The sequence below is a fragment of the Arctopsyche grandis genome, chromosome 3 (assembly GCF_051622035.1).
Source record: "Arctopsyche grandis isolate Sample6627 chromosome 3, ASM5162203v2, whole genome shotgun sequence".
NCBI lineage: Eukaryota > Metazoa > Arthropoda > Insecta > Trichoptera > Hydropsychidae > Arctopsyche > Arctopsyche grandis.
Window position 1 is genome coordinate 21,148,908 of NC_135357.1, and position 17,109 is coordinate 21,166,016.

The window sequence follows — 17,109 nt, forward strand, 5'->3', positions numbered from 1 at the left end:
GAATTACGGATTACGAATCCAAGGATTTTTGTTGCCCTATCACAGATATTCTCAATGTGAATGTTGAAACTCCAACTATTTTCGAAGACTATTCCCAGATCAGATATAAATAATTCTCTCTGAAGAAGAGAATCATGAAATTTATACGGATATTTAATAGGAGAACGAGAACGAGAGTAAGAAATGACCCGACACTTTAGGATATTGAAGGGAAGTTTATTAACATTAGCCCATTCATAAATAGAATTCAAATCCTCTTGCAAATAAAGAGCGTCAGGTAAATCAATTATTCTCTTATAGATTTTTAAGTCATCCGCATATAATAAAAATTTAGAATGGTGAATAGAAGATTGAATATCGTTGATAAATATTAGGAATAATAAAGGGCCAAGATTTGATCCTTGGGGAATCCCAGAAGTGGCAACATACTCATAAGAAAAGCAACTCCCAAACTTAACGAATTGACGTCGATCCTGTAAATAAGAAATAAAAAGACCAACAAGATTATAAGTAAATCCAATAAAACTTAATTTACTAACCAAAATTTTATGATCAACTTTATCAAACGCCTTCTCAAAATCAGTATATATTACATCCATTTGATTATTACAATCCAAAGTGCTGGTTATGTCATTAGAGAAACATAACAAGTTGGTAATGGCTGATCTGGCCGGACGAAAGCCATGCTGCTGATCAATGAGCATACTTTGAAAGTGATTAAAAATGTATCTGTGTAATATTACCTCAAACATTTTGGCTGGCGCTGACAAGATAGTTATTGGTCTGTAGTTCCTTACACAAGATTTATCGTCCTTCTTATGAATAGGAGTTACTTTAGAGCATTTCCATAAATTGGGGAATGAAGAGTTCCTTAGAATTAAATTAAAAATGAATTTTAAAGGTTCTAAGAGACTAACCTCACATCCTTTTAGGATGTAATTAGGGATGGAGTCAGGACCGGAAGAATAAATATTTTTTAACTTTAGAAAGCCATATTTCAGATCGGAAGAGTCAAGATGATTAATCGCTAAAGTGGGGAAAGTAAATTCCGAGTCATTGGTAGGTTCCATGGAATCAGTAGGATTATTGAAAACTGATTTAAAAAAGTCGGCAAATCCATTAGCAATGTTTTGATCACCCTCTAACAATCCAGAATCATTGTACATAATGGTCGACTTTACACGATTTACACGTTTAGAATTGATGAAGTTCCAGAATTTCTTAGGGTTTTTAACTATGGAACTTTCACAATCAGCTACATAAACATTATATGCATTATTAATTAATTTCTTAATTTCCGTACGTAAAATACGGAAATTATTTAAGATAAGAGGATTGCTCGATTTCTTCCAGAGTTTATGTGTTTGATATTTACTTTTTAAGAGATTAATAATTTCTTTAGTAAACCAAGGCGGATAAATCCTTTTACTCGTCACTAATCCTTTCAACCGAAAACAATCATTAAAAATAGAATATATAATGTCATAGAAATTAGAGAGGGCCAAATTAACATCTTTGCACTCATAAACTCGCTCCCATTGACAATTACAAAGAATATCATTTAAATATTTGAAATCAACATTTGTAAATAACCATCCATTTAGGACAGAGGTATTAAGACAGTTATTTATTAAACGAAGTGAGGAATAAGTTATAGTTAATTTTAAATGAATATCAAGAGCAGGATGATAGCTGTCTTCAGGAACCAAGGAATCAACTGAATTTGAAATAATAATATTCTGACAATCTAAATTTGTTAATAGAAAATCCAACATGGAATTATTAAAATAGTTTCGAATAGTATTAATTTGTTTTAAGTTGAATAAAGATATAAAAAAATTAAGGTCATCAGGAAAACAGTTAGAAGAATTCAGATTAAAATCTCCAGATATAAAAATGCGACCATTACTTAAATGTGAATAATTAGATATAATTAAATCAAAAAATCGCTTATAAATATTTGGTGGAGATCTTGGTGGAAAATAAATAGTACATATGTATATAAAAAAAGGAATGTTAACAAATCTTAGTTTTAGCCATACACATTCATGAATGTCCTCAAGATGACTAAGTCTTTCAACCGAAATAATATTTGTATTTTTAACTGCTAGAAGAACACCACCACCTCTGGCAGATCTATCATGGCGATATATATTGAAACTGCTGTCAAGTACTTCGGCATCATGTACAGATGAGTTTAGCCATGTTTCAGTAATAGCAAGGACGTCAATAGATCTAGAAGCGGCGTTGTTGTAGAATTCCTTGAGTTTTGTATTTAAACCCCGCACATTTTGATAATAAAGTTTAATGTTACGGGTCACGGGTTTGGGCAATCGGTTTCGAAGAGATTTTTTTGAGAAATAACCATTCTCTTATGCCAGTACCCATAGGCCAAAATTCAGGATTGATAATTATATTAAAAGTTTCAGTATCTACACTAATTTTAAATGACGAGCACATGTCAGTTTTAGCAACCTGAGAAACGTTGATTCTTTTATTTTTAATTTTATTTAATATGAACTGTTTCACAGTATCACAAGTGCAGTTATTTGCCAAATTAAAAACGTGTACATTCTTCAATTTCGAAATAGTGGCCACCTGTAAAGTTTTATCAGGTGCTCCAGATCCACGAGTGTATGGCAGTCTCCCGGAAGAAGTCCCAGCGACCTGACTGAACGAATTTGAAGGATCTACAGTAGAAGCAGAAGCAGGAGCACAAGAGACAGGAACATAATCAGATGTTGAAGCAGAAGCTGATGTAAGTGTAGCTGAAGATGAAGATGGCAGAGGTGAAGCAGTAGAAGATAGCGCTGCGACCTGACTGTAAGATTTCGCAGGTTTTATAGGAGAAGGAGGAGAAGCAGAAACAGAAACAGTAGAAGCAGAAACAGTAGCACACCCAGGAGTAGATGCTGAAGCTAAAGCAGACGCGAGTGAAGTTGAAGCTGAATAAGGCGGAGGTGAAACGGTAGAGGATGCCGCTATAACGTCATACGGGCATCTGACAGGTGTTTGTTTATGTACTGTAGTATTGTTACATTCAGTTGACAGTGTGGAGAGTTCTCGTAATGTTACCTCGCCCGATTGCAGAGTTGTAGGTTCAACAAAAACAGCTGGAGCCAGAGCTGCTGGAAAGGGACGACACATCATCCTCTTTATTTCACCGACATCAGTGTGGATAGTCTGGAGGGACTCCACAGCGATTTTTAGCGAGGCCAGGTTATTAAAAGCGACGCGTGCGATGGATACTATATTTTTAATTTCGTCGCTGATGTATCGCACCCTGTCCTTGGTAAGGACATTGGCACCAGATCCTTTTTTTGAAAGGTCCGCGAGTATTCTCTGGCTTATAGTAACAATATCCTCCATGGTAGAATGCGAACGATTTAACACGTCCAGACACAACGATAGCACAGATAATATATCTACCATATAATGAAAAAGAGATTTTTGTTAAGAGCCCAAAGCCCACACCAATATTGAAAATCTATTCAAAAACGAAAACATATGGTTGACAAAAGAAAGGGAACAAAAAATTTTTTCGAGAAAGAGGATATGGTCTCTTGAAAAGAGACCTGTTGGAAGCCTTAGTATAACACTAATACGTTCGCACAATTTTGAAAATTGAGATATGAGCGGGTGGTTTTAGGCCGAAACGAAAGATAGTTGATGAATGTCGCACAAGCCCTGTAGAGCTGTATTGTTATGCTGCGTCAGCATAACCGAGAATGTAATTAGGGCTTACTAAGGCTAATAAAAAACACCTGGAGCGCTATATTGTGATGGTAATGGCGGTCGAAAGTAAGCCGCACCAGCCGCCATTAGGATTCCGCGCCAAAATGAGTGATGCTTCTTGAATATCCCCTAACGATCCGTGCGATAATGGTAGATACAATATGTTAATAGAATAAAAAAAGAAAGCACACAATTTTTCGGTGGGACAGTCTTGTATCCAGAGCCGGCCTTACACCCTCTGGCGTCCTCGGACAATATTTTTCTAAGCGCCCCTAGTAAAAAAAATTAAAAAATGGGTTACCATCCTCCTTTTTCCGGGCTACAGTCAGAAAAGTGGTTAACAAGGTTTCCCAACCGCATTGGGGAGTTAAAAATGAATAAACAAATAAATAAAATTATAAAATTATATAAAAACAGTAAAGTAATAAAATAGGGGATAAATGAAATTTACAAGTGAAGTTAACAGTATCGTAGGCGCAATAAATACGTGGATTCGAAAATTTTCCTCGTTCACCGTTTGCCCTTTTGAGATACATATTTTATGAAAATATTATTCTTAACAGATAAGGATAAAGTAAGAAAAACAACTCTATACTCCTTTTCGCCGCTAAATTATCTTTTTTAAAGGGGCGAAATAGTAGCAGACCGCATAAAGAAGTGAAGGCGTTTTCAGCGGCTGAAAGCAACGCCGTTTTTACACTCGCAATCTACTAATGGATGATGAAATTTTGAAGAAAGAAAGCGACGGTAGCGCTCGGTAAAAACGACGGCGACAAATTGAAATGTTTATTTGTAAATGATGGACAGGTTTTATGTGACTTACTTTTCAAGTATAATGTACCAAAAATGCATTCTTTTCGCAATATTTTAACTTTATCGACTGAAAAGTCTTTCCTGTCTAGAAGTATTTTATATATGTATGTATGTAGGTACCTATAAATACTAGCAGCCCGATGCACACACACTTTTGTGCCCTTTGAAAGATCACTCACCCCGAGCTAATTATCGAATTCGATTTAGATTTTGAATTTGAGAGCATACGGGGGGGGGGGGTTAGCTTTCAACAAAGTAGGCAAATGTCTCCGATATGAAGCTGCAGAAATTTAATCACTAGCGAAATCACTAAAAACTAGTAATAAGCCCGATGAAATATCATCGTATGGGCTATGGCATATTCAGTTATTCAATTAAAGAAAAATAAAAGAAGTGTGTCGGTCTTCTGTTCGATTTGCATCGCGATCGTATTTTTTTATAAGCCTCTTCTATATTTTTTCAAATACCTTTAAAATACAATTAACTAGTGGTTTCACCCGGCTTCACTCGGTATTTGTAATATAAACAGCTTAAACATGGCAAAACAATCTAATAGTAAACATTCATTTGTTTTTTTATTATTAAATTTATTTGAATCGAAAAAAAATAATATTTAACGAATATGTTATCGTCGTCATAGAAACTTTTATTTGTTTTCGATGTTCCGAACAAACCTTACATACATAGTTAAACAACGTCGCTTTCGAAATTATATATTAGATAATTAATTTAATATATACATACATACATATGTATGTATATTTTATTGTTTAGTATAAAAAAAATAAATGGTTCAAAACCTCCCTTAATAATAACTGGTTGTATTTCAGTTAATCATCTGTCAAATTACCTTGATGTGAGCTGGCTATCAGAAACGCCTTTTCACTCCCTCTTCTTAACTTACATACATGGTCGAACAGTTACAACTGCTACTTTTTTCAAACTCATATAAATTTTACACTTTCTCATATACATATATTTTGATTCACAAATTTTATATGTATTAAACATATAATATAAGGAACAATTCTCTATACAAAATAAAATAATGAAAAGTGTACAGGTAAAAAAAAAATCATACCATATAACTATTTATTTATTACGCTTGAACATACATAAATGCTTGAATCATCATCAATCTTAATCTACCATATTAAATATAAACGGTGAATATATTTCTTTGCATATATGTACATATGTACATACATAGGTATAATCAGGGACCCGAACCGCTATTTTATTTCGTTCCGGTTCGGTAAAAAAAATATATCCGGTCAGTTCCGGTTTTTGATTTTTGGTTTTCGGTTCGAATCTAAATCCCGTAAAACCTCAACGTCATTTGCTCGCTTTGCAATTTCATCGTGGATTCTTTTAACGGCCGTAATGTCTTAACGATGACACTAATTTCGATCCATTTATGTTCTGAAAAATTGTACTCCATATTTTTTTCAGCTATTTTCGAACAAAATTCTTTACATAACAGTAAAGAGTTTAAGATATCGAATGTGATATTTCATCTAGTAATACAGTCTATTACGGGTCTTTTTAGTATCATTTTCGTTAAATTACATAATAAGAGAAAGGATTATTTACTTTATAACCAACTCGCGAGTTTCACATATAATTTTATTTAAATCGGAATCGTCAATAGAATCTTTGATTGCTAATTGTAAAATATATGCCACACATTTTATTCCGATGAGATGAGGGAAAGAACAGTTCTCAATAGAAGGTAGTATATTTGCTAAATAATCTCTTTCATAATTAATATTCTGGTTTTCTTCGTCTATTTCGGTTTCTAACAAGTTGACAAATTTGATCACACTAGCTCCATTATCTGCTGTAACAGAGAAGATTTGTTTGATATCGATATTATATTTTTCTAAAAATTTCAAAAACATATTTTTAATATTTATTTATTTTATTTTATTCTAAACAGACCATTGTGGCATAACAGGAATTCCTAAAGCGCCACAATCGTCAAAAACATAACACAAAAAAAACAAAATAACAATTAAACACAAATTAATACACAACGAAAATAATACACCCATCAATTATACATAAAAAAAATACATTTGAACATAAACATAAATACATCCATACATAAACATAAAAAACAGCATTTAATAATAACAGATAAAGTAAAAATATCAAATAAAAAAATATATAGCATAAGGAATGCCTTGCACCTACAGGCAGTTTCAATAAATATGTAAGAAACAACTACAAATACAAAACATCCCTGTAAGGCCGAAATGGATATATATATATATATATATATATATATATATATATATATATATATATATATATATATATATATATATATATATATATATATATATATATATATATATATATATATATATATATATATATATATTAATTTTACCGAACCGAAAAAAATATCGGTTCGTTTTCTGTTTTCGTTCCGGCAAAAATAAAGGTTTTTTCGGTTTTCGGTTCGGGTCCCTGGGTATAATTGATGTACATATTATAAACGTAAGTATGGATGTACATACATACGTATGTATGTACATAGATATCGCTGAGGCGAGAACAGTGTGTTCCAAAAGTGTAGTATCGTTGACAATGAACACGCATTGTAGTGAGAAATTGCTTTTCGTGTGAACACTTCTGAAAACATTATTGACACTCCACTCCATATGCCACACTCCATTATAAAATAAATTCAGTGTAAGACGGTGTAAACAGTTCAAACACTCATATCCTGAAGAATTTTATGATGGTAAAAAACATTTGTGTTTCCCTTTTATTTAAATCCGTCAACTATTCGTATTGTATTTATTTATGCACATTTATTATACAATTTTTTAGTAGATTTTAGAACTGCTAGTTTTTTTGTCAATTTTACTACTGCCTTACTTTTCTTTTTGAAATATATGCATGTCTTATTTGATTATTTATGTACTTCTAATCTTACCTTAATTAATGATAAAAATCCAAACTTTTTAGTATTACAATTGTGCTAGATAACAATCATCGGGGTCTACCTCACTGGACCGAAAGTGAAATGGTTGAAAAAGCAAATATCGGAAGGCAAAGATCGAAAATCGAAAGATCTTAAGTCGAAAGATCAAAAAAAAAGTGTGCATGGTAAACGTTACTATGTATATATAATACATATCAGTGGCATGCTTTGAAATTATCTCTCTTTTTGTCATATAGCCTTGTTTAATGTGCGCGCGCAGGATACGGGAGGAAAAGCCTGTTCCTCTTGTTCCTGTTGTATCCTGCTCGCGCAAATTAAGTTAGGATGTACGACGGGGGGAGAGAGACTTTTACCGCACGCCACTAATATATTATATATACTAACCGTTTTACATATGTATGCATGATAAACGAATATTTTCAACTTTTTCACGGTCACCCCAATCATCGCCATTAAAATAGTATATGTACATATTGAAATACGTTTTTACATCATAAATAGTAAATATGCAAACAAAAATTTGTGAACATACTATATGTCTATGTATGTACATATATAATATTTGTTTTTACCTAGAAGCGTTTTGTTAAATTATTGTTTTGCCGATCCGATGGATAATCTCGTGCTTCTAAAGTGTTTTTCGTTTTTTCCGACACTATAATTTTCATTCTATTGCAAAGAAGAGGACTCGAATTTGATGTGATGATATATTGACACCATAATATCTATGTACATATGACTATAGTAAGTTGAGCTTCCTTTGGATTGAAACATCATAAAGTATTCTTGAATGTATCAGAAGTAATTGTTATGTAATGCATGCCTAAAAAGTGTTTAAAAATTTCATGTACCATACATATGTACATACCTCTCACTTTTAGACTTTGTTTATCTTCATACAAAATTTCCACTTTACTAGACACTTACGACGTATATTTGTCACCCCAACTAAAATGGTCGTACACGTTCTATCTGCCTCGTTTTTTAAGATTTACTCCATGAGAAAATGTTAAATATTCTTCATGCGTGTATACTACATATACATCGTACATATATTGAATATACATATTTGTGTATAATTTGGTATATGTATGTATGTTATGTATGATTACGGAAAGTAGCTAGGTATTTATGGAAATGGATAGATATCATTCTCACTATGAATAAACAGTTGAAGAAAAATATGTTTGCATTCATAGGAAACACAAAATGTTTTACAGATATTTTTCTGTATGAAAAACATTTCTACTTCTATTATTTTTGATTGAGAGGTTTGCGAAGTTTCCCACCTCGTTAGTGGGAGATTCTGAAATGCAGTCGCCAGCTTCACGGTCTGTCGCATTCGCGATTCCACTACGATTTATGGATCATTTTTGCGCTCCAGAGACGTATTTCTTTATTCATTTCTTAATTTTATCCAATCCTTCAAAAAATAAATAACTATATTAAATATTTGAAATCAAAAAACTTTATTCTGTTAGCCAAGAGCGTTAAGTGCTTTTTAATTTATTTAATACCAGCGACTTTTACCCGGCGTTGCTCGGGACTCTGTGAAGATAGACTTTAAGCGATTGTGGACTGATTACCTACATGTTGTATAGTATTTATAAAAGAACTGTAAAATAAATAGGTACGTTTGACTGAAATAGCTTGAACTTTTAGTCGATGGGATATTAGTAAGTATTGGTTGTAAGGGGGTGATTTAAACAATGATATTAACAAACTCAAATAGTCGTGTATATAGATCTACATAAGGTTAGTTAATGAAGTAGTTTCAATAGTAAATTTTTTTTCTGAAAAGACATGATGATACACAAATGTAAATCAAAAAACATCTTGTCGTTCTGCAATGTTTCAAAAAATACAAACTTAATAACACTTAATAATCAAATAAAATTACAGTAATGATAATTTTTTTATTAATTTTATTGAAGATAGCGTCAGATCATCATACATATATAAACAGCTTATTACAAGGATATATTCTCCGTATTTCAAAGTATACTCGTGCCAAATTCAGTGAAGATTGTGGAGTCGTATAGGAGCCTATCGGATACATACATACATCGTTTGGGTTTTTTTATATATAAAAGTGTAAGATATGTAATTGGATTTACAATTAAAATGTGTGTAACTTCGCCAATTCTATACAATACGAGTATTATAAGGAATTTTCCGACAAAATTCCATTTGTGTACATCAGAATCTTGCAGTGGCTTTTGATTTGTTGGAGTGCAAAAAGGGAATTATTCAAAAATTTCATCCCCCTGGGTGAAATAAATCCCGTTTGCAAAATAAGTGGAAGACACCGGAGGCTAAATGAGATTTCGCACGAGGGTGTTTTAATATTGTTGGAACACGGAAAGGCGGAATTAACGAAAGTAAAGTTAATCATTCGCAAACTATGTATGTACAAGTTATAATGGATTCGAGTGCCGAATTATTCAGGTCAAAACATGAATTTCAAATCTAGAAAAAGAGACCGGCAAAAACAAATGAATCATGAGTATTTAAGATTTTACTTGCAAAATTAGACATTTGTTTTTAACTAAGTATAAAATAAAATAACTAGTCCTTTCGAATATAATGACTTTATACAGTTACATATTTACATATGTATGTAATACATTAAAATCTTCTTTTTTGTCCAACTCTAGTGCGGGTGTGTATATATGTACTATATGTAGGTACATATGTACATAAATAAATACATGGATACCGATCATTAATCAAAATTTCGATTTTGTTTCCAGTTTAAAAATTTTATCGTTACCCTTTTGTAATTTGATTTTTATTTTCAAAAGCTATATCTAAAAGTGTTCAACTATTGATGAAATGCCATATCTAAAAGTATTCAACGATTGTAAAATACATAGTTTAAGTTTATTAATTAATCTACATGTACGTATCTACATATGGGTTTATTATATATGTATATACTAAATCTAATTTTTTTGCCATCAAAATACACAATTTTTAATTTATCTAAAAAATATTAAATATCAATAAATGAAGTTTTATTATTTCACACCTCAAATTCTTACCAAAATAGCGTTGAAATCATATTAAAGATATCATCAGTGCAATATTATTTAATCAAGGTAAGTTGAAACGAATAATTTTATATTATTCGTTTCAACTTACAATTAGCAATTTAAGTTGATATTCATAGAACTTTAAATTTAAGTTAAAGTTGATTTAAGTCATATCTTTAACAATTTCTGAAATGGCGCATTTCTTCTAACCCAATGAAAAACGGTTCTCTATTAGCCGTTCTCACGTAATATATACCCTTAGTTCTAGGATCAGCAGTTGGTCCTAGTATGGCCGCTTTTCTACCCCTTTGAAAACATTGATCTTGCTCCACCTCTTTAAGCTTGGAACACTGAATTCCAACGAATTTATTTGGATATAGTACTGCAAACTTCCAAATATCGATTACTCTGTCATGACTGCAACCCATCAAGCAAATCAGGCCGAAAACCGGTGGTTGATTTCTACCTCCGTTTATGTAAAAATCAATATGCCCTATGGGAACTCTCATTCCAAGTGACCCAGCATTTGTATGCAACACCTGAACGAACTCAGCATCATCCTTAGATAACCGTCCATCAGGATTGGCACCTTTGAAGCAAGGACCTGCTACATCCAAACCTGTTATCCTGGGTAACAACTTTCCGGTGGATTTTAAATAAGTTTTACCAGCAAAACCAAGTAAATGAGCACCCAAACTGTGACCGACCAAATCCAGAGTATCCATATTGAATTTAGAGTTGTAGAATTGAGATAGGACTTTTCCTAACCTAATTCCAGCGTAGCGCACTGCTCTTGAAGACCTGATGAATTTTTATTTTTTTTTTGTTAATTATAAATAAGATAAATTTTAATAACATTATAAATGTTAATACGTTTCTCACCTGAAATACTCCAATGTAACGAGAGAGCTACTATCCAGCAATAAGATATTGTGTCTACCTCTTGCTTGATACGCTTCAACTATCCTGGGTCCTGTTAATCTCCCTGGTTTATCATTAAATCCGTGCACGTATAACACTGTTCTATAGTCCTTCCTGAATGCATTGTCCGACAGTAAAGAAACAGCTTTGCTTATGTTGTATATGTGATAATCGGAAGGCGATCCAACTACCAGATAGATTCTTAAAGAATCTGTCGACGATGACGAAAACGTCAAGTCATACACAGTCAGAGGACCTGTGGAAAATTATTTATTTATATTTTTCGACCATTGTGGCATACAGGAAGAACCGAATGCGCCATAATGGTCCACATACAGAAACAAGAAAAAATGACACAAAAAAAACGCAAAGGGACTTTGTATGTATATATGTAATATTGGTTAGTTGGTTCGTAAACAACATATTCGATTCATAGGCGCCGATTCGATATTTTTCGATTCAAAGGATTCGAAGGCCCCGGGTGGAAGCCCGAGGGCGAAGGCCCCGGAGGCGAAGGCGCCTTCATACCGGGAGCGAAGGCCCCGAAGGGTGTTGGGGGGGCCGCCAGATTCTGGTATACATATAATTTCGAAAGAGAATTAGTATATATGTTTGTTTGTTCGTAACAGTCAATTTAATAAAAAAACAAATGAGTATTCAAATAAATTTATATAAAATAAAACCAGTCAAATAAATTAAATAAAATGCTTCCTATTAGATTAGTCATGTTTAAGCGGTTTATATTACAAATACCGAGCGAAGCCGAGTAAAACCACTAGTATCAAATAAACAGAATAAATAGTATGGAATGTCTTACATTTACAACCAGCACCAATATATGTACATATTTACAAGAACCAGTCAACCAGCCGTAAATTCAAAACTTCTCCCCCGAGGCCAGAATAGAGTAGAGAAGATCAGAATTCCACTCATAAAACACATCCAATTATGAAAATAATTATGAGCGCAGGCTACCCGACAAATACAGAGGTTAAAATAATCTTCAATAAGTGAGGTGGAAAATATCACATTCAGACATGACAGCAACGATCTAATTAAAAAGTTGGATAGCTCTTGGAATAGGAGCCATCCGTTAAAGATAGCATATGTTAAGTGCCGATTTAAAAAAAAAAAACATTGATTTGCATATGACTTAATTAAATTTAGATATAAGGCTCTTCAATTTCTTAATAGATATAATAATATTATTTATATTTTTTTAAATTTAACAGACAGTGATATGTAATCTTTTTTTAGAACGTCGGGCGTTAACCGATGGGAAATGAATGTGTCACATACACGTTGCCAAAATGCCATCTTCTTTCGGTGATTCATCTTCGCCTTTGGCGAAGAAAACGAGACAGAATATCAGAATTAATACTTTCTGTATCCACATCGTAAGCGGAAAGAATGATAGAAATTTTGAAATATTGCCACCCGTACTATTGTATATAGATACATTTATATACAAAAGTACATAGATATATATATATATATATACACATATAAATGCTTACCCTTTGATATCAAAGGGAGTAAGCGATTGACTTTTTTGGCTCGGTGGATTAATGCTCAACTTGTATGGAATTAATTTTGGAACTTTAAGTGTACGTATGCATATGTGTGGTGATATGAAAGTTTAAGTTTTCTTGTAAATTATTTCACAGCATTTAATTATGTACATAGTATGTTCATTTCGATCGATCATTATATGCGTAAAGATATGTAAGTAGTGTTCGGTATACTGATAAATATATACATATATGTACATAAACAAGGCTATTAAAAACAATTCAACATTGCATTCATTGATGACATTCAAAGTTATATATACATATTTAATATATGGGAAAAGTGAAATTAGTAAAGATACTTTTATCGAATATCGTCGATATCAAAACCCATTACACTGGATTATTAGATAGCAATCTACCATTTAGTTCCATTATCAATAAATATGAAACTTTCTACTTATTGAATAAAAAAAGTAAAAAAAAAATACACTAAGTACAGCACAATGGGTTTATACAAATACAAGTAATATTTTGACAAAATTATTTTTTTCCATTCCTTCACATTTCACATATAAAAAATACATACATATTTTACAATCGCACATATACATACATGTATGTACATATCTATTGTATAATTATATACATACATATACTTCTAATATACATACATATGTACATATAATCACCCACACAGAATAATATAGTTTATTTGATAAAAAAAAGTCAAATTTAATACATTTCTGAATAAATATCTCATTTCTAATCACATTATTATATATGTACATCACGACCATTTCCAAGATTTTTTAAATAACAAAACAAAAAATTAGGGTTTTATTTATTCTTCGGTATATTTAAAATAAATATTTATTCAGTGAATTCATACGACTGGAATATATGTATGTATGTATTGTGTTGAATAAAATAAAACGACTTTTCATTATTTTTATGTTTTATTTAATCATGCTATTTTTTTCGAAAAAAAAATTCTCCTGCTGCGCTTTAATATGGTTTTATACAATTCAAGTTTATGTATTAAAACCATCTCACGTTTTATTTATTGAAAAAAATTCACCCGAGGCTTTGAATTAAAATAAATATTTGTATATTTTATTTTGTCTTTTTTTCTAAATATATATTATTTTTTTTAATTAGTGGGGGGCTGGTGCCCTCATAAACCCCTCCTGGTTACGGCGTTGGTATATGTGCATGCATAAGTGCTATTATATTATTTTAAAATGTAATATGTTACATTTTAGCTATAAGCTAGTATGTGTTCTATCTCTAAAGTTGCTGGGCCACTTTGATGTTCAGATTCCTCAACTCCACTATAAAATTGAATCGATATGCCTGTAATATTTGATACATCCAGTGGAGTATCTTGGATCGCTTTTTTCCCTTTTTGAAACCGTTTGAATTCAGAAAACGGCAAAGATACATAACCAAAGTCTTCTTTGGGACCCTGAAACATAATATCGTAACTGTTGTGATTGTACTGATTCTCATCTCTGTGTCTCAACAGCACTTTGAATCTGCTGTACTCTCCTTGGGCTCTGCACATAAGTTTTAGTCCGGTATATTGGGTGAAGTTCTTCGAGAATCCAACATTGGTAACACCTGCGAAACCCACACCGTTTGGCTGTGGATTTATGAGGGCGAAAAATATAGCGTTTTGAATTAAGTCGGTTTTTTGGAGAATCATCACTCCTTTGGACAAACCGACGATTTTCATGGTATCTGACTGTTCTATCCAATCATTTACGTTGTCCAAAGACGTGAAATCGAACATTTCCATCGAAGATTCTTCGCAGTTCGATTTTCCAAAATATATTATGAAAATTCCAAGACATGTCAGACTGCGGCTTAAGGCATTCATTGTAAATCAATGTCCTAAAAAGATCGATAAACAGAGACTTCAGTATTTCAAATTTCAAATTACACATATGTATGTATGTACATACATATGTACGTATGCAGTGGCGGACTGGCCATACAAGCGAACATGCCCGATGGCATGTGGGCCCCACTATCTGTTAGAAAATATGGGCCCTTAGTAAAATTAAAAAACTTTTTATCTATTTCACGTATGTAAAAAATTATAGGATATTACACTTTGGGACCTAAAGTTTGGGTATTTCAACAAAACAAATTTCTTACGATATACAAAAACAACTAATACCTGCTTTAACAGCCCAAGGATCGGTTAGCTTTTTTTATTAGGCCTGAAATGTAAGTTTCAACATTTGCGTGGGCCCTTTTGCCAGGCCCGTTTCCAACGTCAATATTATGTATATACCAATACCTATGTAACAACTACATACTGAAATAAAATTGGTAATAAACAAATTTCCGTGAATAATATAAACTGAATTGCTTAAAACAATTTTGATAGGACGATTCATCATCAACCAGCTATTTAAATTTACTTCATACTTTCAAAATAACATTTGATTATACTTCGACGATATAGTAAGATACACAATTTTAAACAGTTTCCGAATATAAAATCTATTCCTAATCTAGACACATCCATGTAAATAGAAATATAGGATAGGGGGCCCCCTCCCCAAAATCCCTATTTTCGAGTAACATTAATTGAAAATATTATGCATTTTTTTTCAGGGACGTAATTTGGGGGGGCCACTCGCCCCCCTAAATTAAGGAATATTAGTTGTGAATTGTGAATTTAGAAAATATTATGAATTTAATGATTAATGAGATACTATGGATCTATGAATGCTACGTTTAATTCTTATGTATGTTACTTTTGGGTAACTAATAAAATAATCGCTGCTATGTGCTTTGAAAAAAAAATTATTATTTTTGGTTTTTAAGTGGTATGCCATAAAATAGTGGAAGAAAAATCCGGTAAACTGCCAACAGGAGTAAACTGTCACTTTCGGTTAACGGGTGTTCACGAAATTTTACACACACTCAGACACACAGAGCTACACACATTTTTCTATATTATGTAGACGTGATCAGTGATCGATTCTGAGTCCAAATTTTCGTATGATCACAAAACTTTATCTATTGTTATTACGTACATATGTACATACATAGATAAAGTGAAAAGACAGTCGGTAGAAATTAAGTTAATTGATAGTTTTTTAGTGACTCAGTTTGATGGTCGATTTTTGTTGACCATATGAAGATTTTTGGAAAAAAAATTTTTTTCAAATATAAGCTTATTTTTTTCATATTTTATAACTCAATAAGGTGTATGCAAAGAATATTTTCCATTTTTATTCCGATATAAAAAAGATTTTTTGAAAAAAAATTCAATTTGACCAATCTTTTTTATGATGCATTCTTTTTACCTAGGATAAGGGTTAAAACGAAATATACAATGTAATTTATGAATCTATTTTGCTTTTGCTATTTTTCCTGTACCTAAATTTGTTTATTCCCATTTTTGAAAATTTTTTTCCCTTGATTTTTAGCGTGATGGAAATAAAAAAAATTGTTATATGGGGAGGGGGGGGGGATTTTTTTAACCCTGGGTGGGCCCCCTATGACTCCTGGCATGCACTGATTTCAGTCCCAGTCCGCCACTGTACGTATGTATGTATGTATGTAGTATGTATGTATATGTACATATGTATAATACAAATACTAAATTTAATTTTTGATTAATTGATATAAGTAACCACGTAAAAAGATACTTTTTTATCCAACAGTTATAGCTTCTATCGACTTTCACTTATTTTCAAATACTTTGAACAAAATTTCAAGAAAATTGATTCGAATTAAGTTTTTAAAATAAAAATTAAATAAATCTTTTTCAATAGTAATAAAACCTACCTTTGTAAATGTTAAATGTAAATGTAAATGTAAAATGATACCTCTGATCACGATGTCAGCTCAGATGATTGTGCCGTGGTCAAAATAATACACCTAGAAATCACCCATATTCTAATTACTCTCATTATTCTAATGAAACAGTGGTTTGTAAGCTTTTTTCTTAATACAAATACAGCTCAAACCCAGGGCTGCTCCAAGGGTAGTTGGCACAAATTTGCTCCCCCCCCTCCCCAAAAAATAAATAAATAAAAGAAAATAAAAAAATCAAACATTGCTGTTCACCTCGCTTATCATCAGAATATATGTTTATATTTAATAGGTGATATTT

The 17,109-nt window shown here is 32.0% G+C and overlaps 2 protein-coding genes across 2 annotated transcripts; both read right to left on the reverse strand.

Annotated features, from left to right (window-relative positions):
* Positions 1-9,434: 9,434 nt before the first annotated feature.
* On the reverse strand, positions 9,435-12,856 carry LOC143909154 (lipase member H-like). Its single transcript, XM_077427054.1, has 3 exons — positions 12,775-12,856; positions 11,422-11,716; positions 9,435-11,340 (listed from the first exon to the last, which is right to left on the reverse strand). Exons 1-3 carry the CDS (start codon positions 12,854-12,856, stop codon positions 10,716-10,718), a joined length of 1,002 nt encoding a protein of 333 aa, XP_077283180.1. The 3' UTR covers positions 9,435-10,715.
* Positions 12,857-14,232: 1,376 nt separating this feature from the next.
* On the reverse strand, positions 14,233-14,853 carry LOC143909155 (uncharacterized). The gene has a single exon (XM_077427055.1). It carries the CDS (start codon positions 14,851-14,853, stop codon positions 14,233-14,235), a length of 621 nt encoding a protein of 206 aa, XP_077283181.1.
* Between the last annotated feature and the right edge of the window lie 2,256 nt (positions 14,854-17,109).

Excerpts from the sequence above, each read along its gene's own strand:
- LOC143909154 (XM_077427054.1), bottom strand. The coding sequence starts at position 12,856 with ATGTGGATACAGAAAGTATTAATTCTGATATTCTGTCTCGTTTTCTTC. Across the intron at positions 11,717-12,774 it reads TGAATCACCGAAAGAAGATG|GTCCTCTGACTGTGTATGAC; the intron begins GCATTTTGGCAA and ends AATTTTCCACAG. Across the intron at positions 11,341-11,421 it reads GTTACATTGGAGTATTTCAG|GTCTTCAAGAGCAGTGCGCT; the intron begins GTGAGAAACGTA and ends AAAATTCATCAG.
- LOC143909155 (XM_077427055.1), bottom strand. The coding sequence starts at position 14,853 with ATGAATGCCTTAAGCCGCAGTCTGACATGTCTTGGAATTTTCATAATA.